General features: G+C 39.6%; 1 protein-coding gene across 5 annotated transcripts in view; it reads left to right on the top strand.

The window, feature by feature from the left end:
- LOC308664800 (uncharacterized protein C1orf21) overlaps nt 1-21,524 on the top strand; it is a 284,374-nt gene that overhangs the window by 110,497 nt on the left and 152,353 nt on the right. For 4 of the 5 annotated variants that reach the window (XM_081322312.1, XM_081322314.1, XM_081322313.1 and 1 more), the window contains exon 3: nt 15,579-15,673. In XM_081322312.1, coding sequence (XP_081178438.1) covers nt 15,579-15,673 — 95 coding nt within the window. Of the gene's footprint in view, nt 1-15,578; nt 15,674-16,202; nt 16,244-21,524 lie in introns of all 5 variants that reach the window. The other variant, XM_081322315.1, reaches the window with a different exon arrangement.

Genomic DNA, 21,524 nt, shown 5'->3' with positions numbered 1-21,524 from the left:
CTTGAAAAGCCCATACGTCAGAAACTTGACATCAAGCTGGAATCTCTGCCCCTTGCACAATATATTAAAACACAATTCTCCACGTTTCTAATTTTGTCATTAATCATATTCTCAAATTACGGTAATTTAAAGAATCAGTTTCCCTTCCGTTAGAAGATCCGCCAAAGCCTTATCTTCTTCAGTGAGAGAAATGGCCTTGAAGGTGCATTCCTACTCATCCCCCCTCCTAACCTTAAACTAAAGCAATACACTAGTCTTAAAGCAATACACAAGTTTAACATATGAAACAGCTACTTCTTCATCTCTTGTCAAGCAATAACATTCAACGTTAGCATCATTGACAGCTTGCCCACTGCTTACCTCCAGCTGTGTGGCCTAATAGGCCATGGACAAGTACTGGTCTGTGGCTAGGGGTTGGGGACCCCTGTTTTAAACTGATTTTAAAAGATTTTTCTGTCTTATAGTTCACAGGATCTCCACATTGTGAAGCATCTCTGAGAGTTCTGGATACATCTGGATTAGGAATATCTGGTTGATAGAGTCTGAATTTGTGAGAACTATGTATTTGATCTAATTTGTGAGGTGTGGTTTTCATTATTTTTTGTTGGACACATCTCTTAGAATTCCTCTTTGTGTTGGAGCTGTGTCTCATCTTGCTTAATTTATCAGTTTTTTCTGTACTTTGTAATTGATTCAGTAGTACTTGGTGATGTAAATATTTATCACTGACTGATATTAATGGATGTCATGCTACTTCATTACGTTGCCATGGTAGCATTGTATGGTGGATTTTTTTTTGTCTCCACATGGGATTCTTTAGTTATTTGTGTATAAATAATTATACTTACAGGTAAATATGGCTGTTTCTCTAAACACTCATTTTTACTTATTTACATTTATTTTATCTTTGTGTCATGTTGTGTTTTAATTTTTTTTAAAAAAATCATTTCATTAAAAAAGCGAAGATGGCTTCGAATTAAACATGCATGTTCCTTGGCAGTATTGTAGAAGTGGTTTGCCATAACCTCTTTTCCAGATTGCTTTTCTGAGCACTCAATTTAAGTAAAAGTCCTTAAATTCACAGATGATCTCCTACCTAAGAATTAACTGTGACAGACCCTGGTAAGTATTTAATCAGGGAAATTCTGCATTTTTGTTTATTTTACTTTACAGATTTAGAGAAATGCTCATGTATGCCAATCTTCCTCAGATTGCAGCTCTTTAAATATGTTGGTCCTGTAATTCATAGAACAGCTGGTTGGGAATTCAGAAGGTTGTGGTTCTCACACTTCTGGAGAATGCTGAGCTACACATGCAGTTGTAATAAGTCTAGTTTTTCCTACAATTCTGTATAGTAAATCTGTTCTTTAATCTGTTCTGTTTCTTCACTATTGACTGAATAGTGACAGATTCATTAGATAAATAGGTTTCATCTGTTGTCAAAATATATTCCACAGAAAATCCACAGATAGTCTTAGTGTCGTGTTTTTATATTTCTATTAAAACATTTTAAGTAATCATCTCCTTTTCCAATCAGTTGGAATTAAGTAGATAAAAAAATAGTTTCTTATACTGATTTTCTTGTTACAATAACATACTTTTTCAGCTTTTTTTATTGATTTAAAACATTTCTGTAGTTGTTCATCTTAAAGTTAAATTCTGGGTGGTTTACAACCAACAAATAAAATAATATAGTCAGCAGTAGAAACAAAAGAAATGGTAAAACCAAATACCAAAATACAGGTGCCACAATCATACTTCCCTGATGCAGTTCCAACATTCCCATCCTACTTTAATCTCACCATATCCCAACACTGGGGGATGAGCCAGGTCTTCAATCCTCTCTGGAAGGTTAAGAGGTTGGGGATCTATCACATCTCAGGGGAGGCTGTTCTATGCAGTTGGAGTTGCAGTGGACAAGACATGCACACAAAATGGCAATGTGGAGTGTGCCTACCTTGTCCACTTTGCTGGGATGGGTAGATACCCTCAAAGAGTGGTGGTCCTGCAAATAACCTCGTCCTATGATATGTAAGGCTTTAAAAGTGATGCATAGCACCTTGAATTCTACATGTAGTCTGATTGAGCCCCAAAATTCTGTTGCTAAGCAAGACAGTTGTTAAATGAGTTTTGCCCCATTTTACGACCATCTTGCCACAGTTGTTAAGTTATTAACAGGGTTGTTAAGTGAATCTGGCTTCCCCATTGACTTTGCTTGTCTGCAATGGTCATAAATATGAACCAGTTGCCAAGCATCTGAATTTTGATCACATGTTTGCTGCAATGGTTGTAAGTGGGAAAAACTACCATCAGTCACTTTTTTCAGTGCTATTATAACTTTGAATGATCACTAAATGAAATGTTGTAAGTTTAGGACCATCTGTACCTGGCAGGAAACTGGGAGCCAATGCAGCTTGTGCAATAGATGTGTAATATGGGGTATCTAGGGGTTGTCTGTACTATGATTTCCTGACCTGTATAAATGTTGCATAAGCAGAATGAGATGTTCTGGGTGTCAGGTGCTAGTAACCAGGAACAGGAGTTGAATTCAAAGCACTAAAAGTTTAGTTACATGCTATCTATATACAAGAATCTAATCTACTAACAGTCAAGTCAAATTGGCACTAAATAAGAGTCAACGGAATTCACAGGGCACTGGATTTAGGTCTCTTGTGGCTGCATAAAGATTCTAAACTGATGATATATTTGATCCCATTTTCAGGCTCTGTCTGGTCATCTCCTACATCAGGATTCCCATTTTTCTAACACATTCCATAGCTTGACATAATCAAAACAATCAAAGTCTGTTATTGTATAAAGAACCCAAAGAATTTGGAAATAGATGCAAAAAAATATCTTTTATTAGATGCACAACTACAGTGATCACAGGGTCCCTCGATAAAACAACACAGAAAAGCCCTGAAGCCCACATGGTTACTAATTGTATCCCTTCTGAAATTATACACAGGACATACAAAAGTAGAGTAAATTATAGCTTTATAGAAATAATGCACTCTGATAACATCATGAGTTGGCCTTACTATGGGCTGGCTTCTATATTCTGTTCTTATAATGAGGCTCCAAGCCCTCCCCATTCTATTCATACTACATCTTCTAACATAAATAATGTATTATACTACTGTATTGACACCCTTCAAGTCACAGAAAAAACGCAACAACTTGATTGTTGTTATCAGTCTCCTTTCCTTTCAGGATCGTTAGGCAATTTCAGTGTTATGGCTCTGTCTATCTAACACTTTAGAATCATGTACAGTATGTAAGGATAAAATATTATTTATACCCCACACTTTGTATAATCATTTACTGATTTACTTTTGATACTCTTTGGCTTTCTCAATTATCCAACATGCATCAGCAATAACTCTTGGCCTTTTCTAAAATCCAGTTGAACCTCTTTTTCTGTATATAGAATTCTAATCTGCATTGGATGATCCTAAACATGATTTTGCTAGCACTGCAAATAAAATTAAGGAGTGTAATCCAGATTCCCAGGAGGCAGGGAGTGCATTCTTGAGGAGCCAAAGACAGTGAAGTTTAGATTGAGTAGGAGGAAGAGAATCAGAACAGCTCCTCCCTAGGAATTCTCAGAGTATATATTTAATGGTGTAAATAGTTTTCTTTAGTTTGGCAAGATTTCTTTCTATGGGTGAGGAACAATAAAAGAAACTGCTTAGAAGAACCTTAGTGCATCTTTCTTGATTTTTGGAGCCTGACAGGATATTGTGCAATAGCTTACACACCCTGTTAAGTCTCTCCCCCTCTCTCTCCCCTGTTGGAATTAAAGTGACCTCTTTCAATTTGTTGTGTCATTCTCCAGATTTGCTAGCATAGCTTGGTTAGAACTTTTGCTGCCATTTCTTCTGTTGCTTGCCATATTTATGTAGGTATACCATCAGTTCCTATAGCCTACCAATTTGGTAATGACCAGTGTCTTACTTCATCATCCAATACAAGAGGTTTTTTAAAAGTAGGGAGTATTTTTTGAGATCTTATGAACATTAATATCCCTGCTACATAAGTATTTTAGTATACTCTTCCATCTTTCTTTGATCTTCCTTAAATCAGTTACTATCCTTCCTTTGTCATCCTTTAGCAAATCAATTCCAGGTTGTAATCTACTTCTGCATTCAGAGATCCTTTGGAAGACCCTTCCTTTTTTCCCATGTCTATTTCAATGTCTTTACTGATGGCATTGTAATACTGCTTCTTCTATCAGCTTTCTGAAATACTTTGTAGTAAATTCTTTCCTGAATTTTTGGCTCTGGCTTCTGTTCTAGGAAATGTTCATGGTTTTGTTTTAACATCTGGCTTGCTTTCTTTTGTTTCTTTTTCTTTGGCAGACTCTTTTCACATTGATTTTTAACAACTTCTTTAAATTCATTCCAGAGTTCCTCTGGGTTCTTTGTCAATAAGTTTCAAGAGTTCAGGTGATGATTCCCAGTGTTCTCATTGAAAATGGTGGGTCAAGATCATATCGGGTGTGCTCAGTTGATGCTATAACTGAGCTCCTTACTTCCTTTCACCAATAGTATAATCAGTCTGAGTTCTGGGTACTCCATCTGGTGATATGCATGGGTATAGGCATTGTTTTGTTTGTTTAAAGATGGTATTTGTAATAAATCATTGGAGTGAAGGAGATTAATAAGTCATTGTCCTACTTCATTTTTATTTCCAAAATCATACAGTCCAACTATGTTTTCTTCTTTAATGTTTCCAACTTTGGCATTCTAGTTGTCAGAAACCACTTCAGCCCACATCTTAAGAAAGAAGGACTCTTGAAGACAAGATTTTCCAAGCAGGAACTTTTACTAAGAATTAGGAAATAGCAGCCATACTAGACAGGATCTGAGGAATCCCCTCACAGATCGATATTTTTAAAGTGTCCCCAAGCAAATCTCACCCCACAGTTCATTCAGTCAGTTCCGGATCAGCCAAACTCCAGGTGGTAAGCCCATCATGGGAGAGGATAGATAACAGTCCATTTGGAGCAGGATCATTTCCACTCCCCTCACAATTCATTCAGAGAAACAAACCAGATTCCGAAGAGTTTCATTCCTCCCTTTTCCACCCCCTTTCCTAGTTGCCCATAAAATGAGAGGGAATGCCTAGTGAGAAAGCAATTGATTATACTGTGATGGATAGCAGGCAGGCGGAATAAACAAAGATTGCATTTAAGGGAGGAAGTGAAAGCCATAAAACTCCATGCCTATTCCCTCTACCCCTTGGGAATGGCAGAATCCAGGGGGAGATGAGATTTGGGGTTAGCTCAGAGGAGATAGTTAGAAATGAAATTCTGACATCAGTCACCTATCACAAGGATCACATCTTTCTGGCATCTTCTATCAAGTTCAAATTACACTTGATCATAAAATTCACCAGTCTCCTCTTTTTCTTTATGATTGGATAATCATATTGAGGATCATATTTGTGATATTATTCACTAATTCATTGTATTGTTTGTAGCTAAGTAATGTTTTCACATATGCTCCCTAACTATAAAACAGCACCATTCCTTCTTAGTTTTTAAAGTCCTGGGTAATAAAATATGGAAATATATGGGAATTATTTTTGTATAATTGGAGAGAGAGATGAAAAAACAGAAAATTATGTTATTGATCAAAGTTGGATCAATGTCAAAAATGGAATTTTTATTTTTTTATTTTTTAAAAAAAGTTAAAGTCATAGTAATAATCAGTAAAAGGCCACAGTGGATGTTATGACTTTAAATAGTGTTACTCAACCTTAGCAATTTTAAGATGCATGTATTTCAACTCCTAGTATCTTAAAGTTGCTAAGTTTGAAAAATGCTGCTTTAAAGTATAAAACACCATTTAAAAATGCCATTAGGTTGTTTTCTCTACTCCTACTGGCCAGTTTGCCAGATATTTTCAAAAAGTTAAAAATTATTTAAAACCACTAGATAAAATTATGACAACTTTGGATTTGTAGAACTATTATAAAGATAAAGTCTGTTCCTAAATCCCTAGAGATAACCAACTTTCAAAACTTCTTTAAAATATCGTAAAATAAAATCAGTAAAATATACAACAAAATATTTACAGGATTGTGATTAAAACATGGTAACAGTTCCTACTTTGTGTTGTCAAAATCGCTGGGGAGATATAAATGTAGTCTCTTCTTGTACATTCCTATAGGAATTGCATTTTGATTAGTACAAATATCAGGAGGAAATATTTGTGAAATTGAATTATTGCAACAGTTACCAGTTGTGAATGTTGACATTTGAATTACTTATCAGCCTCATGGAAGTCCAGTTCTTGAATTCAAAGTGCCTGCATCGGGTCAGTTCCAAGACAGATATTTGTACTTGCTGTGTGATTCATATTGTACTGCTGTAGGTCATAATTTATCAGAGATTTTTCTTTAACATTGACAGTTAAGTTACCTAGGAGACACTTCTGTTTTCTCAGCAAAGAACTAAAACTTTTCAAATTACTTCTGGCGGTGATTCTTCATTTTGACAACATACATTTTAATTGTGCTTTTCTTAGTTGGGCAGAAACAAATCTTTCTAAAGTAACAGAAATCTCTTGAACTTATAAGATGTCATTTTTTAAAAAAATATTCTGAGACGAAGGAAGACAACCTAATGTTTTTTGGTATGCTGACCATGAATTCTAAGATTAAATATATCACCAAATTTGGAGGGCACTAGATTAAAGAAGACTGTTCTACCGAGATCCAACAGTCTATTATGAGGAAATAAAAATTAGCAGTCTTTAGTAACTATTTAAGAACCTATAAAAGGCATCCTACTAAGAGATTGAGCAATTTGACTCTTGTATATTTTAATTTGGTATTTCTTGATTATGTAATGTTATAAAATGTTTTATAGATGGCATCTGGATCTCAAGAAGTTGTCTAACATGTATCCTAACTTACAGTCTAAATGTTGGAGATGTGGTAGTTTAGAAGCCACCTATTTTCATATGTGGTGGACTTGTAGAAATATAAAAGCTTTTTGGATTAAAATTTGGTAGAACATTCAAAAGATTTTTAAGAGAGAGATAAAGTTTTCTCCACAATTGTTTTTATTGGGTATTGTTGTATTTATTTATTTATTTATTTATTTGATTTGTATACCGCCCTTCTCCCTAAGGACTCAGGGCGGTGAACAGTGACATACCGTATTTTCCGGCGTATAAGACGACTTTTTAACCCATGAAAATCACCTCAAAAGTTGGGGGGTCGTCTTATACGCCCAGTTGGCTGCTCCTTAGCAGCTGGGGAGTGCGCGCATGTGCAGGACTGCCCTGCCGGCTCCCGCCTGACGCTCTTCCCTCTTGAGGCAGCATCGCTCCCCGGCTCCTAAGGAGTCCTCGGGGATGCTGCCTCAAGAGGGAAGAGCGTCGGACGGGAGCCGGCAGGGAAGTCCTGCACACGCGCGCGCACGCAGGACTTCCCTGCCGGCTCCCGTCCGACGCTGTTCCCTCTTGAGGCAGCTGCTGCCTCAAGAGGGAAGAGCCGGCTCCCGTCCGACGCTGTTCCCTCTTGAGGCAGCAGCTGCCTCAAGAGGGAAGAGCGCCGGACGGGAGCCGGCAGGGAAGTCCTGCTCCCGTCCGACGCTGCGCTTCTGTCGGGCGGTTCTGGCCAAGACGAGCCAGCAGGCAACCGCCATGAGCGCGGCGCTGAGGGGCAGCAGCAGGACGGCCCAGCGCCTGCAGGACGGCCAGCAGCCCCACGCGCAGCAGCAGCCGCCGGCTCAGCAACAGGTCCGAGCGCAGGAGCCGCACCGCCAGGCTGCCCAGGAAAAGCAGCCACACCAAGAGGCTGCACGCCCAGTCCAGCTCCATGAGGGGCAGTGCGGGAAGCCGGCCGGGAAGAGGGACCGGGAGCCCGGGCCGAGCGCGCCTCGGCTGACGGTGAGAGGGAAGCGGCACATGAAAAAGAGGCTGCGGGCGGAGCTGCCCCGCCCTGCGCCGAATGGGAGAAGTTCAAGGGGCACCGGCCGTGGCGGGGTGGCAGCTGCCCTCCGGCACTGGCTGCCGCCTGGGAAACACTGCGCCTCGGGGGCCAGCAGAAGCGTGGGAGCAGCGGGAGGGCCGCCGGGGCCAGTCAGGCCTTCGCCTCCTCTGCGACGGACAGGGAGGGCAGGGCATGTAAGTATTTTCCGGCGTATAAGACAAAAAACCTTGAAAAACTTCTTAAAAGTAGGGGGTCGTCTTATACGCCGGGTCGTCTTATACGCCGGAAAATACGGTAAATATCAAAATGTACAAATACAGATATTGAAAACAAATTAAACCCTAATGCCCAAATGCAGAAGATAAGTTACCTTACAATAATAATTACAACAGAACCCGTCAGAGCAGACCGGATTGCTCAAACAGATAGGTTTTTAGGTCGCGTCGGAAGGAGCGAAGGTCGGGAGCCATCCCGAGCTCAACCGGTAAACGGTTCCATAGGTCAGGCGCGCCCACAGAGAACGCCCTCCCCCTGGGAGCCACCAGATGGCATTCTCCGAATGGCGGAACTCTTAGGTTTGTAGATTGCGATGTTTGTAGATTGCGATGTTAAAGAAACCAACCTGATGTTGAATATGATAACAGTAGCACGGTTACTGGTGGGACAATATTGGAAGAAGGATAGTTTGCCTACTATAGAAGAATGGGTGTTTAAAGTTTCGAATCTTGCAGAAATGTCTAAGATTTCTGCTTACTTGAAAGATCATTCACAGGAAAGATATATTTCAGTTTGGAGGAGATGGATAGATTATATTCAGAATAAATATGGGACTAAAAAGTTCCATTTAGCTTATGAGTAGATTTTAGAGGGATATTGTTATTGATCTTAGTGTTGGTACTTTGTATGTATCTATGTTAAAGGGGAGTTAAAGCACATTATGAATTTGGTTAATTGTATATTATACATAACTTTTATTTAGAATATGATTATTATAACTATAATCCTGTATTTTGGGGGGGGAAGTGGGTGGGTTTGGGGTGGGGGGGATTTGGGGATATATTGTAAAATCTTGTTTTTGTAAAACTCTTTAATAAAAAAAAGAACCTATAAAAGGCATCCTACTAAGAGATTGAGCAATTTGACTCTTGTATATTTTAATTTGGTATTTCTTGATTATGTAATGTGAATGTAATAGATGGACTAAGGCTATATTTTGTCTTAAGGTGGATCTGATGTACTTTAAATTTGTACTGGCTCCCATAATGGCAACAATAGTATTATATGTGCATATAGTCATACTTTAATGTGTTATCTCTAAAACTTCTGAAAGGCCCAAGTTGGGGAAGTCTGTACGGAACACAAGCTGTGTTCAAGAGTCTTTCTAATCCATTACTATCAGCTTGTGTGGCATAATGGTTAAGATGCTGTACAACAACAGGGGAGATCCAGGTTCAGCTGTATATCCTCTGTTGAAACTCATTTGGTGGCTTTTTGGGGGGGGCAATGAATTTCAGCCAGAACTATCTCAAAGGGTTGTTGCTATGGAAATTGAAGAAGGAAGATTCCCCAAGTAAGCTATTTCTAATTCCTGGAGAAAAGGATATTGAATTAAGGATAAGAATCAAGTAAATAAAATAAATATAATATTTCCTGTCCCTAACCCGATGTTTGTGAAAACCCAATGACACCTGAAAATTATTCTATTATTGCTGTTATCCAGCAAGCTTCCTTTGGCAGTGATAAGGATTTTTGATAGAAAAAAATGGCAAAAAATAAAAAGAGAAGAAGTTATTGATAAAAGTAGGGGTATTAGAAAAAAATTAAAAAGCCAAATAAGGAACTGTGAGCAGGGAAGAAATTGAATATGTAATAAGATATAGATGAAGATGCAGTCCTTGACTTATGACTGTAATTGAGCCTGGAATTACGATTGTAAGTTGTACTGATTAATAAGAAGGTCATCATGTGACTGACACATTTTTACAATTTTTACAGCAGTCATAAACTGTAAGTTGCAGGCGTAAAGCAAACCCATTCTCAGGGGCATTTTTTTTGCCGGAAATTGGAAATAAGCACCAGTTTCCATCAAAAGACATCATAAATGATGGTCATATGTCTGGGGAACATTGCAAATGGTTGTAATTGTGGTCTGTTCCTGAGTGCCCAAAATGCAATCACATGACCTTTGGAGGCAGTTGCTAGAACTTTGAATCTGGGTCATAAGTACCTTTTTGGGAATCCATCATAACTTCAAGAGGAACCCTTGCAGGGGCGTGCCGAGGAGTTTAGTCAACATCTGTCGGACAAAATCGCTCGGATTCGGACCGGTCTGGACTCCGACTGGGCAGCGTCGGATGATCAGGACACGAGCGGTCTTGTCAATGTTACCTGGGAGGAGTTCGATCCTGTAACTCCAGAGGAAGTGGACAGGATTATGGGGAGGCTGAGCTCCACCACATGTTTATTGGACCCGTGCCCTTCCTGGCTGGTTTATGCAGCCCGGGAGGGGACACGAGGCTGGTTCCAGGTGGTTATATCTGCCTCTCTGAGTGAGGGTAGTTTTCCCGCCGCCTTGAAAGAGGCGGTGGTAAGACCTCTCCTCAAGAAGCCTGCCTTGGACCCGGCTGTGCTAAATAACTTTCGTCCGGTCTCCAACCTTCGCTTCCTTGCGAAGGTTGTTGAGAGTGTGGTGGCACATCAGCTCCCTCTGGTCCTGGATGAAGCGGTTTATCTAGACCCGTACCAATCGGGCTTCAGGCCCGGGTACAGCACGGAGACGGCATTGGTCGTGCTGGTGAATGATCTCTGGAGGGCTCAGGACAGGGGATATTCCTCTGTCCTAGTCCTATTAGACCTCTCAGCGGCTTTCGATACCATCGACCATGGTATCCTGCTGCGGCGCCTCAGGGGATTGGGAGTGGGAGGCACGGCTCTTCACTGGTTCTCCTATCTCCTGGGACGCTCGCAGTCAGTGTTGGCAGGGGGGCAGAGGTCGACCGCGAGGCCTCTCGTTTGTGGAGTTCCTCAGGGGTCGGTCCTCTCGCCTCTCCTGTTCAACATCTACATGAAACCGCTGGGTGAGATCATTCGTGGTTTTGGAGTTGGGTATCATCAGCATACTGATGATACCCAGCTTTTCATTTCTACCCCAAACCACCCCAGTGATGCCCTCGACGTGATGTCCCGATGCCTGGAGGCGGTCCGGGTCTGGATGGGAAGGAACAGGCTTCGACTCAACCCTGACAAGACTGAGTGGCTGTGCGTACCGGCATCTCGGGATATTCAGGATATCCCACCCCTCACTATGGGGGGTGAGTTATTACCCCCTGTAGATAGGGCTCGCAACTTGGGAGTCCTCCTAGATTCACAGCTTTCCCTAGAAGACCATATAGTAGCTGTGACTAGGGGGGCCTTCGCCCTGGTGCGCCAGTTGCGGCCCTATCTAGACCGGGATGCCTTACGTACGGTCACTCATGCGCTCGTGACCTCTCGTCTTGACTACTGCAACGCTCTCTACATGGGGCTACCCTTGAAGACCACTCGGAGGCTCCAACTGGTACAGAATGCAGCCGCGAGAGTTGTGTTGGGAGTTTCCCGACACTCCCATGTCACACCTTTGCTCCGCGAGCTGCATTGGCTACCAGTTGTCTTCCGGGTGAGGTTCAAGGTGTTAGTAATGACCTACAAAGCCCTACATGGCATGGGTCCGGAATACCTTGGGGAGCACCTGCGGCCGGCGTCAACTTCCCTCTGCCCAGTACACAGAGAGGGCCTCCTCAGGGTGCCACCGGTCAAAGAATGCCGACTGGTGGCCGCCAGGGGGAGGGCATTCTCTGTGGGTGCACCGGATCTTTGGAACCATCTTCCGGTCGAGCTCCGGATGGCGCCCGATCTCCGCTCCTTCCGGCGTGATCTAAAACCCATCTCTTTGAACAAGCTGGCCTGGCCTGATGGGACGGGGTTGGATTTTATAAATGGATTTTAACTTTTAATCTATATTAATTTATTACGGGCACTGTTTAATTACTTTTTAATAATTTTTAATTTTTGTATCTTGTTTTTATGTATTGCCCTGTTCACCGCCCTGAGTCCTTCGGGAGAAGGGCGGTATACAAATTAAATTAATAAATAAATAATAAATAAAATAAATAAACATTAAGTGACTGGTTATATGTGGTGGACTACATATCCTGAATCAGTTACATGGCGGCAAAGTCAGGAGCCCTGGACAATCACAGCCATTTTCAGCTTCTTTCATTGTTCCCTCAGTAGTACCATAGAGGGCATCATGAAAGTTTTGTAAATGTGTGAAAAGGATATGTATTTCCTTTTATGAGTTATGTATCTCCTACTGGACAGCTTCATTAATAACACTAGGATTTAGTTCTGTGAGAAAAATGATCTGTGGTCTGTCATTACTATCTCTGACTACTGATATTACTATCTTTGCTTAGAATAAATAGCAATTACTATTTCTCTCTCAGCCACTTTGGGAGAGAGCCTTTTTTAGGTGTTTGCATTTTCTTCTTGTTTTTATCTCTTTTGATTAGGTATCATTATTAATAAACTTGCAAATTTGCTGCTTGCTTTTTACTCTGTGCTTCAGATTATTTAAAAGTAAAGTTTCCTATTCATGAACCCGTGTTCTGTTTCTTTTTCTTTAACTCATTACTCCCTGTACCCCAACATATGATAAAAGATATATGTAAGGAAGGTGTGCATTGGCTCAACTCTCTGATGTGCTTTTCAATTGCATATGCTAGGCATGTATGCTCAAAATGATATTAAAAGTATACATTTGACCGTTCAATTATATTTTGAACTGGGGGTCATTGATCAAAATTCTCTTAACATATTGATATACTTCAATTAAAAAAAATGTTTAAGGATAGTACTGTAAAGAAAGTTAAGCTGCTAAATGACATCGTGAAAACTAACATAGCTTGTTCTCTGATATATATATATATATATATATATATATATATATATATATATATATATATATATATGTGTGTGTGTGTGTGTGTGTGTGTGTGTTTTCTGAGGTTTTCGCGGGTGTTTGTATGTGGATCTTTGGTCATTCGAGTTTTTTTCCCACGTAGAATTGAAGGTGTAAAAGCAACGTTTCGACGAAATCCCATCCGTCATCCTCAGGCTGGTGGCTTCAGCTTCCTTCTTCTGGGAGAAGCATGTGCTAGTGACTACTTGTTCCTCTTTTTTAAACTGCCAGAGGGGGTGTGTTCTGTGGGTGGAGGTGTGCTCTGATTGGGTGGGGGATTAGGTGTGTTCTGATTGGGTGGGAGTGTGTTTTGAATGGGGTGTGTGTTCTGATTGGTTGGGGGTGTGTTTTGAGTGGATGGGCTGGTCTCAGCTGCCAGCCTTAGACCTGAGCTAGTGAGTTGTGCTGCTTTTGTTCGGCTTCATGTTTGTAGTGGTGCCATGTTTTTATAGTGGGTGTCAGTTTGCTTATTGTGTGGTTTGGAGGGGTTTAAAGTGGCTGATGTTGCAGCTGTAGTTAGGTTTCTGTTTTGTGGTTGTGCGTCGTTATCATTGTGGGTTCGGATTTGCTTTTTGAATGGTTGTGTGGTGGTGATGTCATGTGATGTTATCATGAGTTTGGGTCTGGTATCATTCTTGGTGGTTGGGACTCGTCTGTCAATCAAGGCGGGTTTCCAAATGGCTGGTAGGCGAGAGGTATCATCTCGTTTGTTCATGCTGTGGGGGCGTTTTTCTATCTCAATGGCTTCTCTGATTATTCTGTTGTTAAAATGTTCAATTTTGGCGATAGTTCTGGTTTTTTTAAAATCAATTTCATGTCCCGTGGCTTCAAAGTGTTGGAACAGGGATGAAGTTTGTTCTCCCTTTCTGAGTGAGTTTCTGTGCTCTTCAATGCGTGCACTTATTCTTCTGTTGGTCTGTCCGATGTATGTGGTGGGGCAGGTGGTGCATGGGATTTCGTATACTCCTTGGTTTTCTAACCCAATTATGTCTTTGGGGTTTCTTAGGATGGTGGATATTTTTCTGTCTGTGTAGAATGCTGTTTTGATGTTGTGTTTTTGGAGGATCTTGCTGATTCTGTCTGTGGTCCCTTTTAAGTATGGGAGGAGGGCTTTGCCATTTTCTTGTTCTCTGTCTTGGGTTTTTGTGGGTGTCTCTCTTCAGATTAAGTTGGTAATCATGTTTCTTTGGAATCCATTGGCTGTTAGTACATTAGTGAGAGTGTGTAGTTCGGTTTTTAGGTGTTGTTCGTCAGCTAGGTGTTTTGTTCTGGAGATGAGTGTCTTGGCTACAGAGTTGATCTGTGCTGGGTGGTGGTGTGAGAGTGCATTCAGATAACGGTTTGTGTGTGTTTTTTTATGGTAGATAGTGTGTCCTAGGGAGCCGTTGGATTTCTCGTAGACTAAGACATCAAGGAAGGGAAGTTGATTGTTAGCTTCTGTTTCCATGGTGAATTGTATTTTGGGGTGTAGGCTATTGAGGTGTGTGAGGAAGTCATCCAGTTTTTCTTTGCCGTGTGGCCAGATTACGAAGGTGTCATCTACGTATCTGAGCCAGAGTTTGGGTTTGTGGTTGGATTTTTCTAGAGCGAGGGTTTCAAAGTGTTCCATGTAGAGGTTTGCGATGACAGGTGAAAGGGGTGATCCCATGGGAGCTCCTTCCATTTGTTTGTATCTTTGTCCATTGTAGATGAAGTATGTGTTTGATAGGCAGTGGTTGGTCAGATCTAGGATGTGTTTTGGGGGGGTTGTATTTATTTAGGATAGCTGTCAAGGCTTCTTTGATTGGCACTTGGGTGAAGAGGGATACGACATCGAAGCTCACAAGTAGGTCACAGGGCTGTAAGTTTAGTTTACATGATCTCTATGAATTGGAATGAGTTTTGTACGTGTGAGGTGATAGAATTTGCATAAGGCTGTAGTTGTTTGGCAAGAAATTTGGCTAGATTTTGTAGAGGTGAGCCTATGGAGCTGACTATGGGTCTGAGTGGGGTTCCTTCTTTGTGTATCTTGGGCAGACTATAGACCACCAAGAATGATACCAGACCCAAACTCATGATAACATCACATGACATCACCACCACACAACCATTCAAAAAGCAAATCTGAACCCACAATGATAACGACGCACAACCACAAAACAGAAACCTAACTACAGCTGCAACATCAGCCACTTTAAACCCCTCCAAACCACACAATAAGCAAACTGACACCCACTATAAAAACATGGCACCACCACAAACATGAAGCCGAACAAAAGCAGCACAACTCACCAGCTCAGGTCTAAGGCTGGCAGCTGAGACCAGCCCATCCACTCAAAACACACCCCCAACCAATCAGAACACACACCCCATTCAAAACACACTCCCACCCAATCAGAACACACCTAATCCCCCACCCAATCAGAGCACACCTCCACCCACAGAACACACCCCCTCTGGCAGTTTAAAAAAGAGGAACAAACAGTCACTAGCACATGCTAGTGTGCTAGAAGGAAGCTGAAGCCACCAGCCTGAGGATGACGGATGGGATTTCGTCGAAACGTTTCATTCATTCATTCATTCATTTGCTGTAAGCCCTCTACTTTCTATTAGTACTTCTTACATGTGTCTTTTTTCTTCTCTTAATTTCCAGATGAGTATAGGATCAAAGCTGTGGAAGAAGTCAAATACATGAAAAATGGGGGAGAAGATGATCAGAAAGTAGCTGCCAGAAACCAAGAAAACTTGGTACGTGTTGAATATTATTATTTAACAAGTTGGATGATATTCTATGTCTGCAATGAAAGGTAAAGTATGTAGAACACTTAAAGCTCTGAAGAAGAACTTTCTTGAAAATACCATGACTATTTATAGCTTAGAGGCAAACTGTGAAATGCTACCTTCCCTGCTTGTCTTTATGAATTATCCCATTCTTAATACTGTGAATTGTGCTCCCATAAAGCAGGCATTTGTATTTAATCCTTTGCAAGAGGCAATACTGTTTGGCTCATGATAAATGTGTTTGTGTGCAAAGGAGCTGTTACCAACACAGAATCTACTGCCTGTTGAAGAATGAAGCTACCTGTTCTTGAGATGAAGTCTATCATTATTTACTCTCTGTGATCCCACCCTGAATTTTAAAGAGCACAGAGTTAGATATGTAAATATAAATAATATGCTCATAACAGAATTTACAAGAATATTTTTGGTAATATGTTTTAATGTGTGTTCTTGTTTCTCGGTTTATACTTTTGTAATATTCTTGTTTTATCCTCAGTTGCATATTGCCAGGGCTCTGTGTGTCCTGCAGTTCTGTGAGTAAGTAGGACTTTAACTTCGTAGTAAAGGTTAAAACGCTAGTCTTTATAAGTATCAGAAATTTGCTTGAAAGCATATAGTACGTGCTCTTTGAAATCATAGAAATCAATAATTGAAATTGATTGGTTGGCAAATGACTTGGCGGAAGAAAAAAAGAACAAGATTATAAATCTTTTATTCTGAGCTCCTAGTTCTTAATTAGAATGATCAAATGAACGGGAATACCCAGGAGAATTTACATTTTTAGATTGGACTTCTGAACTCCCAGTATTTGAAAAACTCTTAAATCCTATCTACCAAACTAAACAACATAAAGTCCTTACCATCTTTCTTTTGATCTGTTAAATATGTAATCTTCATATACTCTGCTTTTGAGAGAATCTATTTCTGTCAACTTTTCCTTGTCAGAGAAACCCTGCAAGTTGTAGAGCAGCTTAAGATATGTTTTGAGTTGTGCTTTCAGCTTTACCCATCATCTGCATTCCTGGAAGAATTGCTGACCATTTTTAAAGGAAAGGAATTGGGAGCAAGGGCTGTTTGGTATCAAAAAATCTGAAAAATGAGCATTCTAGTTTGTCATCTGCAAATCCCAATTCATTTGTCATTTCCAGGTAAAAGATATAAAATACTTTTTTGTTTGGCAAATATCATGGTTGTTTGTATTAACAAGTATAAGAAGAGTTGGGACTTATTAAAATATTTTTCCTTTCATTTTTTAACTCTGATGATAAAATAAATCAGTGCCTTTGAAGTTGAAGCAAATATAACAACTTCCTGAAAGATTTAAGATATTAGTAAATATTGCTATTTACATTTCAATATGAATGGTGACTATAATGCACATATTATAACTCAGCTTGTTTATTTTCCTGACTAAAGAAAGCAGGTTGTTTTGTTTTGTAGGGTACTACTTAGTAACCTGTTGAAAAAAATGTTTACTAATGAGAATCTTTTTACTTTTTAATCAGAAGCAAGTAAAAAGCATTTATACGGCAACATGCTGGATAAAATTTTCCACATTTACTTAAAGATCACTAGTAGGGGGGGAGCAAATAAAGATAGAATAAATTGAATTCACTGTGTTTGCAATATCAAAATTTTCTGGGGCTTCCGGGTGGCAAGGCTCCGTTGATGGCAGCCGTTTCGGCTGTCAGCCCCGCTGTTTTCCGTAGAGCCGCCAAAAACAGCGACAATCAGCTGTTTGGTGGCTTGGAAACCCGCTCCTCGGGAGAAGAGGAGGGGGTGAGCGCTTAGGCAGGGGTAGAGCTCCCCTAGATCGCCAGAGTTTAAACTCTGGTGGTTGAAGGGTGTGAGCCCCCCCGAAGCCTGAGTTTGCTCTGGACTCCGGGACACCTCTGCTCCAAGGCTTTGGAGCAGAGCAGGATGCTGCAACCATCCCTGCTATCAATAGTGAATTGTGGATTACTTGGATGCAGGCAGAGCTGTGCAGGAGAATGCTGTAATAGCAAGTATTTGAACTTTAACTCAGAGTATTTTGTGGAAAAAGTTGCAAGCGGTGCGGAAAGTGAAAGTGCGCAATAGAATTAAGCGGTGTTAAAATGGCTTCCAAACCAACTAAAGTTCCTAGAAGTGCTGGTGCTTCACCAGTTCAGCAGTCTTCATTACAGGCTCTGATGCCTCCTCCCACGGCACCCGCACCCGCACCATCTTTAACAATAAAAGATTTGCAGGATGCTTTAAAAATACAATCCCAGGAAATAGCTGAACTTATTGAGGAGAAGAATACTGAGATAAGAGCAGACATTTTGGCTGCATTTCAGGGATTGGCAGTGTGTATTGAACATCTGGATGACCGAGTGGAAGAACTTAGTCAAAATAACATGAGACTAGATGCTAAAATGCTGGATGCTGAAACTGTGATGGAAAAGATTGATGATGATGTGATAATGATACAGTATCGCGAAATGGAGTTTGCTGTGAGAATCAGGTTTGAAAGAAGATCCTAAGGAAAATTTGAAAGAAATATTGTCACAAGCTCTTGAACAGGTTTTGGAGCATTCAGCAGAAGATATTATGGTGGATATAGATAAAATATTTTGTGTTAACTCTTGGATTGCAAGACAAAGAAAGCTACCTAGAGATGTGGTGGTTTATTTTACGAAGAGAGCAATTAGAAATGAGGTTATTCAAGCCTTCTATAATAATAAATTTACAGTTGCAGAGCAAGAAGTTTTAATTCTGAAAAAGATTCCTCCAAGAATTTTAAGGAAAAGAAAAGAATTTGCTTTTTTGGCAGAAGAATTAAGGAAATGGGATATTCAGTTTAGATGGGAGATTCTGGTAGGCATGGTGGTGATGCACGCAGGCACAAGATATCATCTTAACACAGTTTTGCAGGCACGAGATTTCTATGCTAATATTTTGAAGGCAGGCTTCACCATCTTCGGAACTTAAAAGGAGGAATGATGAAGGAGAGCGTCAGCCACGAAGGGGGAGTATACAAGGAGCTGAAGGAGTTATTCAGCTGAATAAGAAGAATCCCAGCAAACTACAGGAGTGGATCAGATTTCGGTACCAATGGAAGAGGTTAGAGATCAAAGAGTGACACGGGCTGCAACTAGACGAATGAGACAAGAGCAAGAACAACAGAAAGCCATAATTACATCTCAAAAACCTACTTATAGTGAAGCAGTGGGAGGAGCAAAACCGAAGAGAGTGCAGGTGATTCTGGAAGAGGCGCTCCAAAAGCTTCAGGTCGCAAAAGATGGCGACAAAGCTTCTAACTTGGAATGTTAATGGATTAAATTCCCCGCAGAAGAGAAAGTATTTCACTATCTAAAACAATTTAAAAACGATGTTATTTGCTTACAGGAAACGCATATTCGAGTACTTGATCAAAAGTATTTGATAAACTCTAGGCTGGGTACATAGTTTATTGCCTCTGCTCCTGACAAGAAAAATGGAGTGGTTATTTATGTCAAGAATACTTTAACAGCTAGTTTAATTGAAACAGATAAATAAGGAAGATATGTTATAATTGAACTATTAATAGAAGGCAAGAAAATACTTTTGGTTGGATTATATGCTCCTAATCAACAGCAAGGAGAATTTTATAAACTATTACATAGCAAGATTATTCAGTGGGATTACAAATCTTGTATTTTTATGGGAGACTGGAATGGCGTTTTGGACGTACAATTGGACAAAAGAGGCCTTTTTCGAAGTACACCAAGTCATGCTAGATTGCCTAAATCATTTGTTGATATGAAGGATGACTTGGAATTGAGAGATGTTTGGAGAGAAAGAAACCTGCAAGAAAAAGACTTTACTTTTTTCTCTGATAGGCATCAATCCCTATCAAGGATTGATTTTGTATTAATTACCAATGATTTTTTTTCTAGGATTAAGAAGATTAAGGTATGTCCAAGAACTATATCTGATCATAGTCCAGTATGGTTGGAAATAGAAAAAGACAATGGAGACAGACGGTCTTGGCGACTAAATGAAAATTTGTTTAGATATCAAGAAAATGTGGAAGAGTGTAAAAAACAGATGAAAGAATTTTTTAAAATGAATATGTATAAGGGTACTTCTATTGAGATGGTTTGGGATGCAAGTAAAGCTTATATGAGAGGAATGTTAATATATTTGAATAATAAATACAGACGTAAATTGGAATTTAGGCGAAAAGAATTAGAGGAGGAAATTAAGAGAAAAGAAAAGGCTTTAATCTTGAATCCATCTGATGGGAAGATCAAAGAGGTAATTACTTTACTAAGAGGCCAGTTTGACATGTTGATGGCAGATCAAGTGGCAACTAATTTACGGTATGCTAAACATAACACCTTTTGTAATGCCAATAAGCCGGGTAGGTGGTTAGCCTACTTGTTAAGGAAGAAACAAAGGGCACATAATATAGATAGAATAGAGTACAAGGGTAAAGTGGTGCATCAGCAGAATCTTATTAAAAAGGCTTTTGTTGATTTTTATTCTAAGTTGTATGTTAGAGATAAGATTCAAAATATAGATATAGATAGATATCTGCAGGAAGTTAATATTCCTGTTCTTACACAAGAACAAAGGGAAGGGATGAATCAATTGATAAATGATGAAGAAATTATTTTAGCAATTAAGCAATTAAAGGTGGGTAAAGTACCAGGAACAGACAGTTTGACTGCCATCTACTATAAAAATTTACAGTCAGAAATGGTGGAACCTTTAAGAGAATTGTTTAGGACAATTCAATTGGGAGGAGAAGTGCCTCCATCGTGGAAAACAGCTTTTATTTCGTTGATTCCGAAGAAAGACCAAGATGCTACCCAAGCCAAAAATTATAGACCAATATCGCTTTTAAATACTGATTATAAGATATTTGCAAAAATTTTAGCAAATAGATTAATGAAGGTAATGCAGCAAGTGATTCATAGTGATCAAACTGGATTTATAAGTGGTAGACAAATGAAGAATAATGTGAGACATATTGTAGATTTATTGGAATTCTTGGATAGAAATAACCAGGTCTCTGCAGCACTGATCATTTTGGATGCTGAAAAAGCCTTTGATCAATTGGATTGGCAATTTTTAGTTAAAGCATTGGAGAAAATGGAATTTGGGGAAATTTTTTTACAACCTATTAGAGCAATATATCAGAAGCAAACAGCTCGAATAATAGTTAATAATAGTTTGACAGAAATATTTAATATTGAAAAGGGTACAAGACAGGGGTGTCCGTTGTCACCTTTGCTGTTTGTTTTAACACTGGAAATATTATTGATTAAAATACGAGGCTCAAATAAAATTAAGGGAATTAAAATAAGAGATCAGGATTATAGACTGAGAGCGTTTGCGGATGACCTGGTTATTACAGTAAGTCAACCAACTTACTCAGTTGTAGAGTTGATGGAGATAATAACATCATATGGGAAAGCTTCTGGATTTAAGATAAATATACAAGAAACTAAAATATTGTCTAAAAATATGACTATAGAACAAAAGGTTGTTTTAGAAGAGTTAACAGGATTTGAAATAGTTAAAAAGACTAAATATTTGGGGGTTTACCTTTCAGCTTCAAATGTGAAGTTATATAAGAATAATTATCAATTGTTATGGTCCAAAACACAGAGTTAGATGGTTGGAAAAAATTACAACTATCCTTATTGGGAAGAATTGCAGCAGTAAAAATGAATGTCTTGCCAAAATTTTTATTTTTGTTTCAAATGATACCTATACTTAAAAAGGATTTAAATTTGGAGGAGTGGCAGAAAGGTATTAATAAATTTGTTTGGGCAGGGAAAAAGCCACGAGTTAAATTTAAGATAAT

The sequence above is a fragment of the Vipera berus genome (assembly GCF_964194415.1).
Source record: "Vipera berus genome assembly, chromosome: 3".
In the NCBI taxonomy this organism is placed as follows: Eukaryota; Metazoa; Chordata; class Lepidosauria; order Squamata; family Viperidae; genus Vipera; species Vipera berus.
Note: the sequence above shows the minus strand (reverse complement) of the source record. Positions and strands in the feature narration are given on the sequence as shown.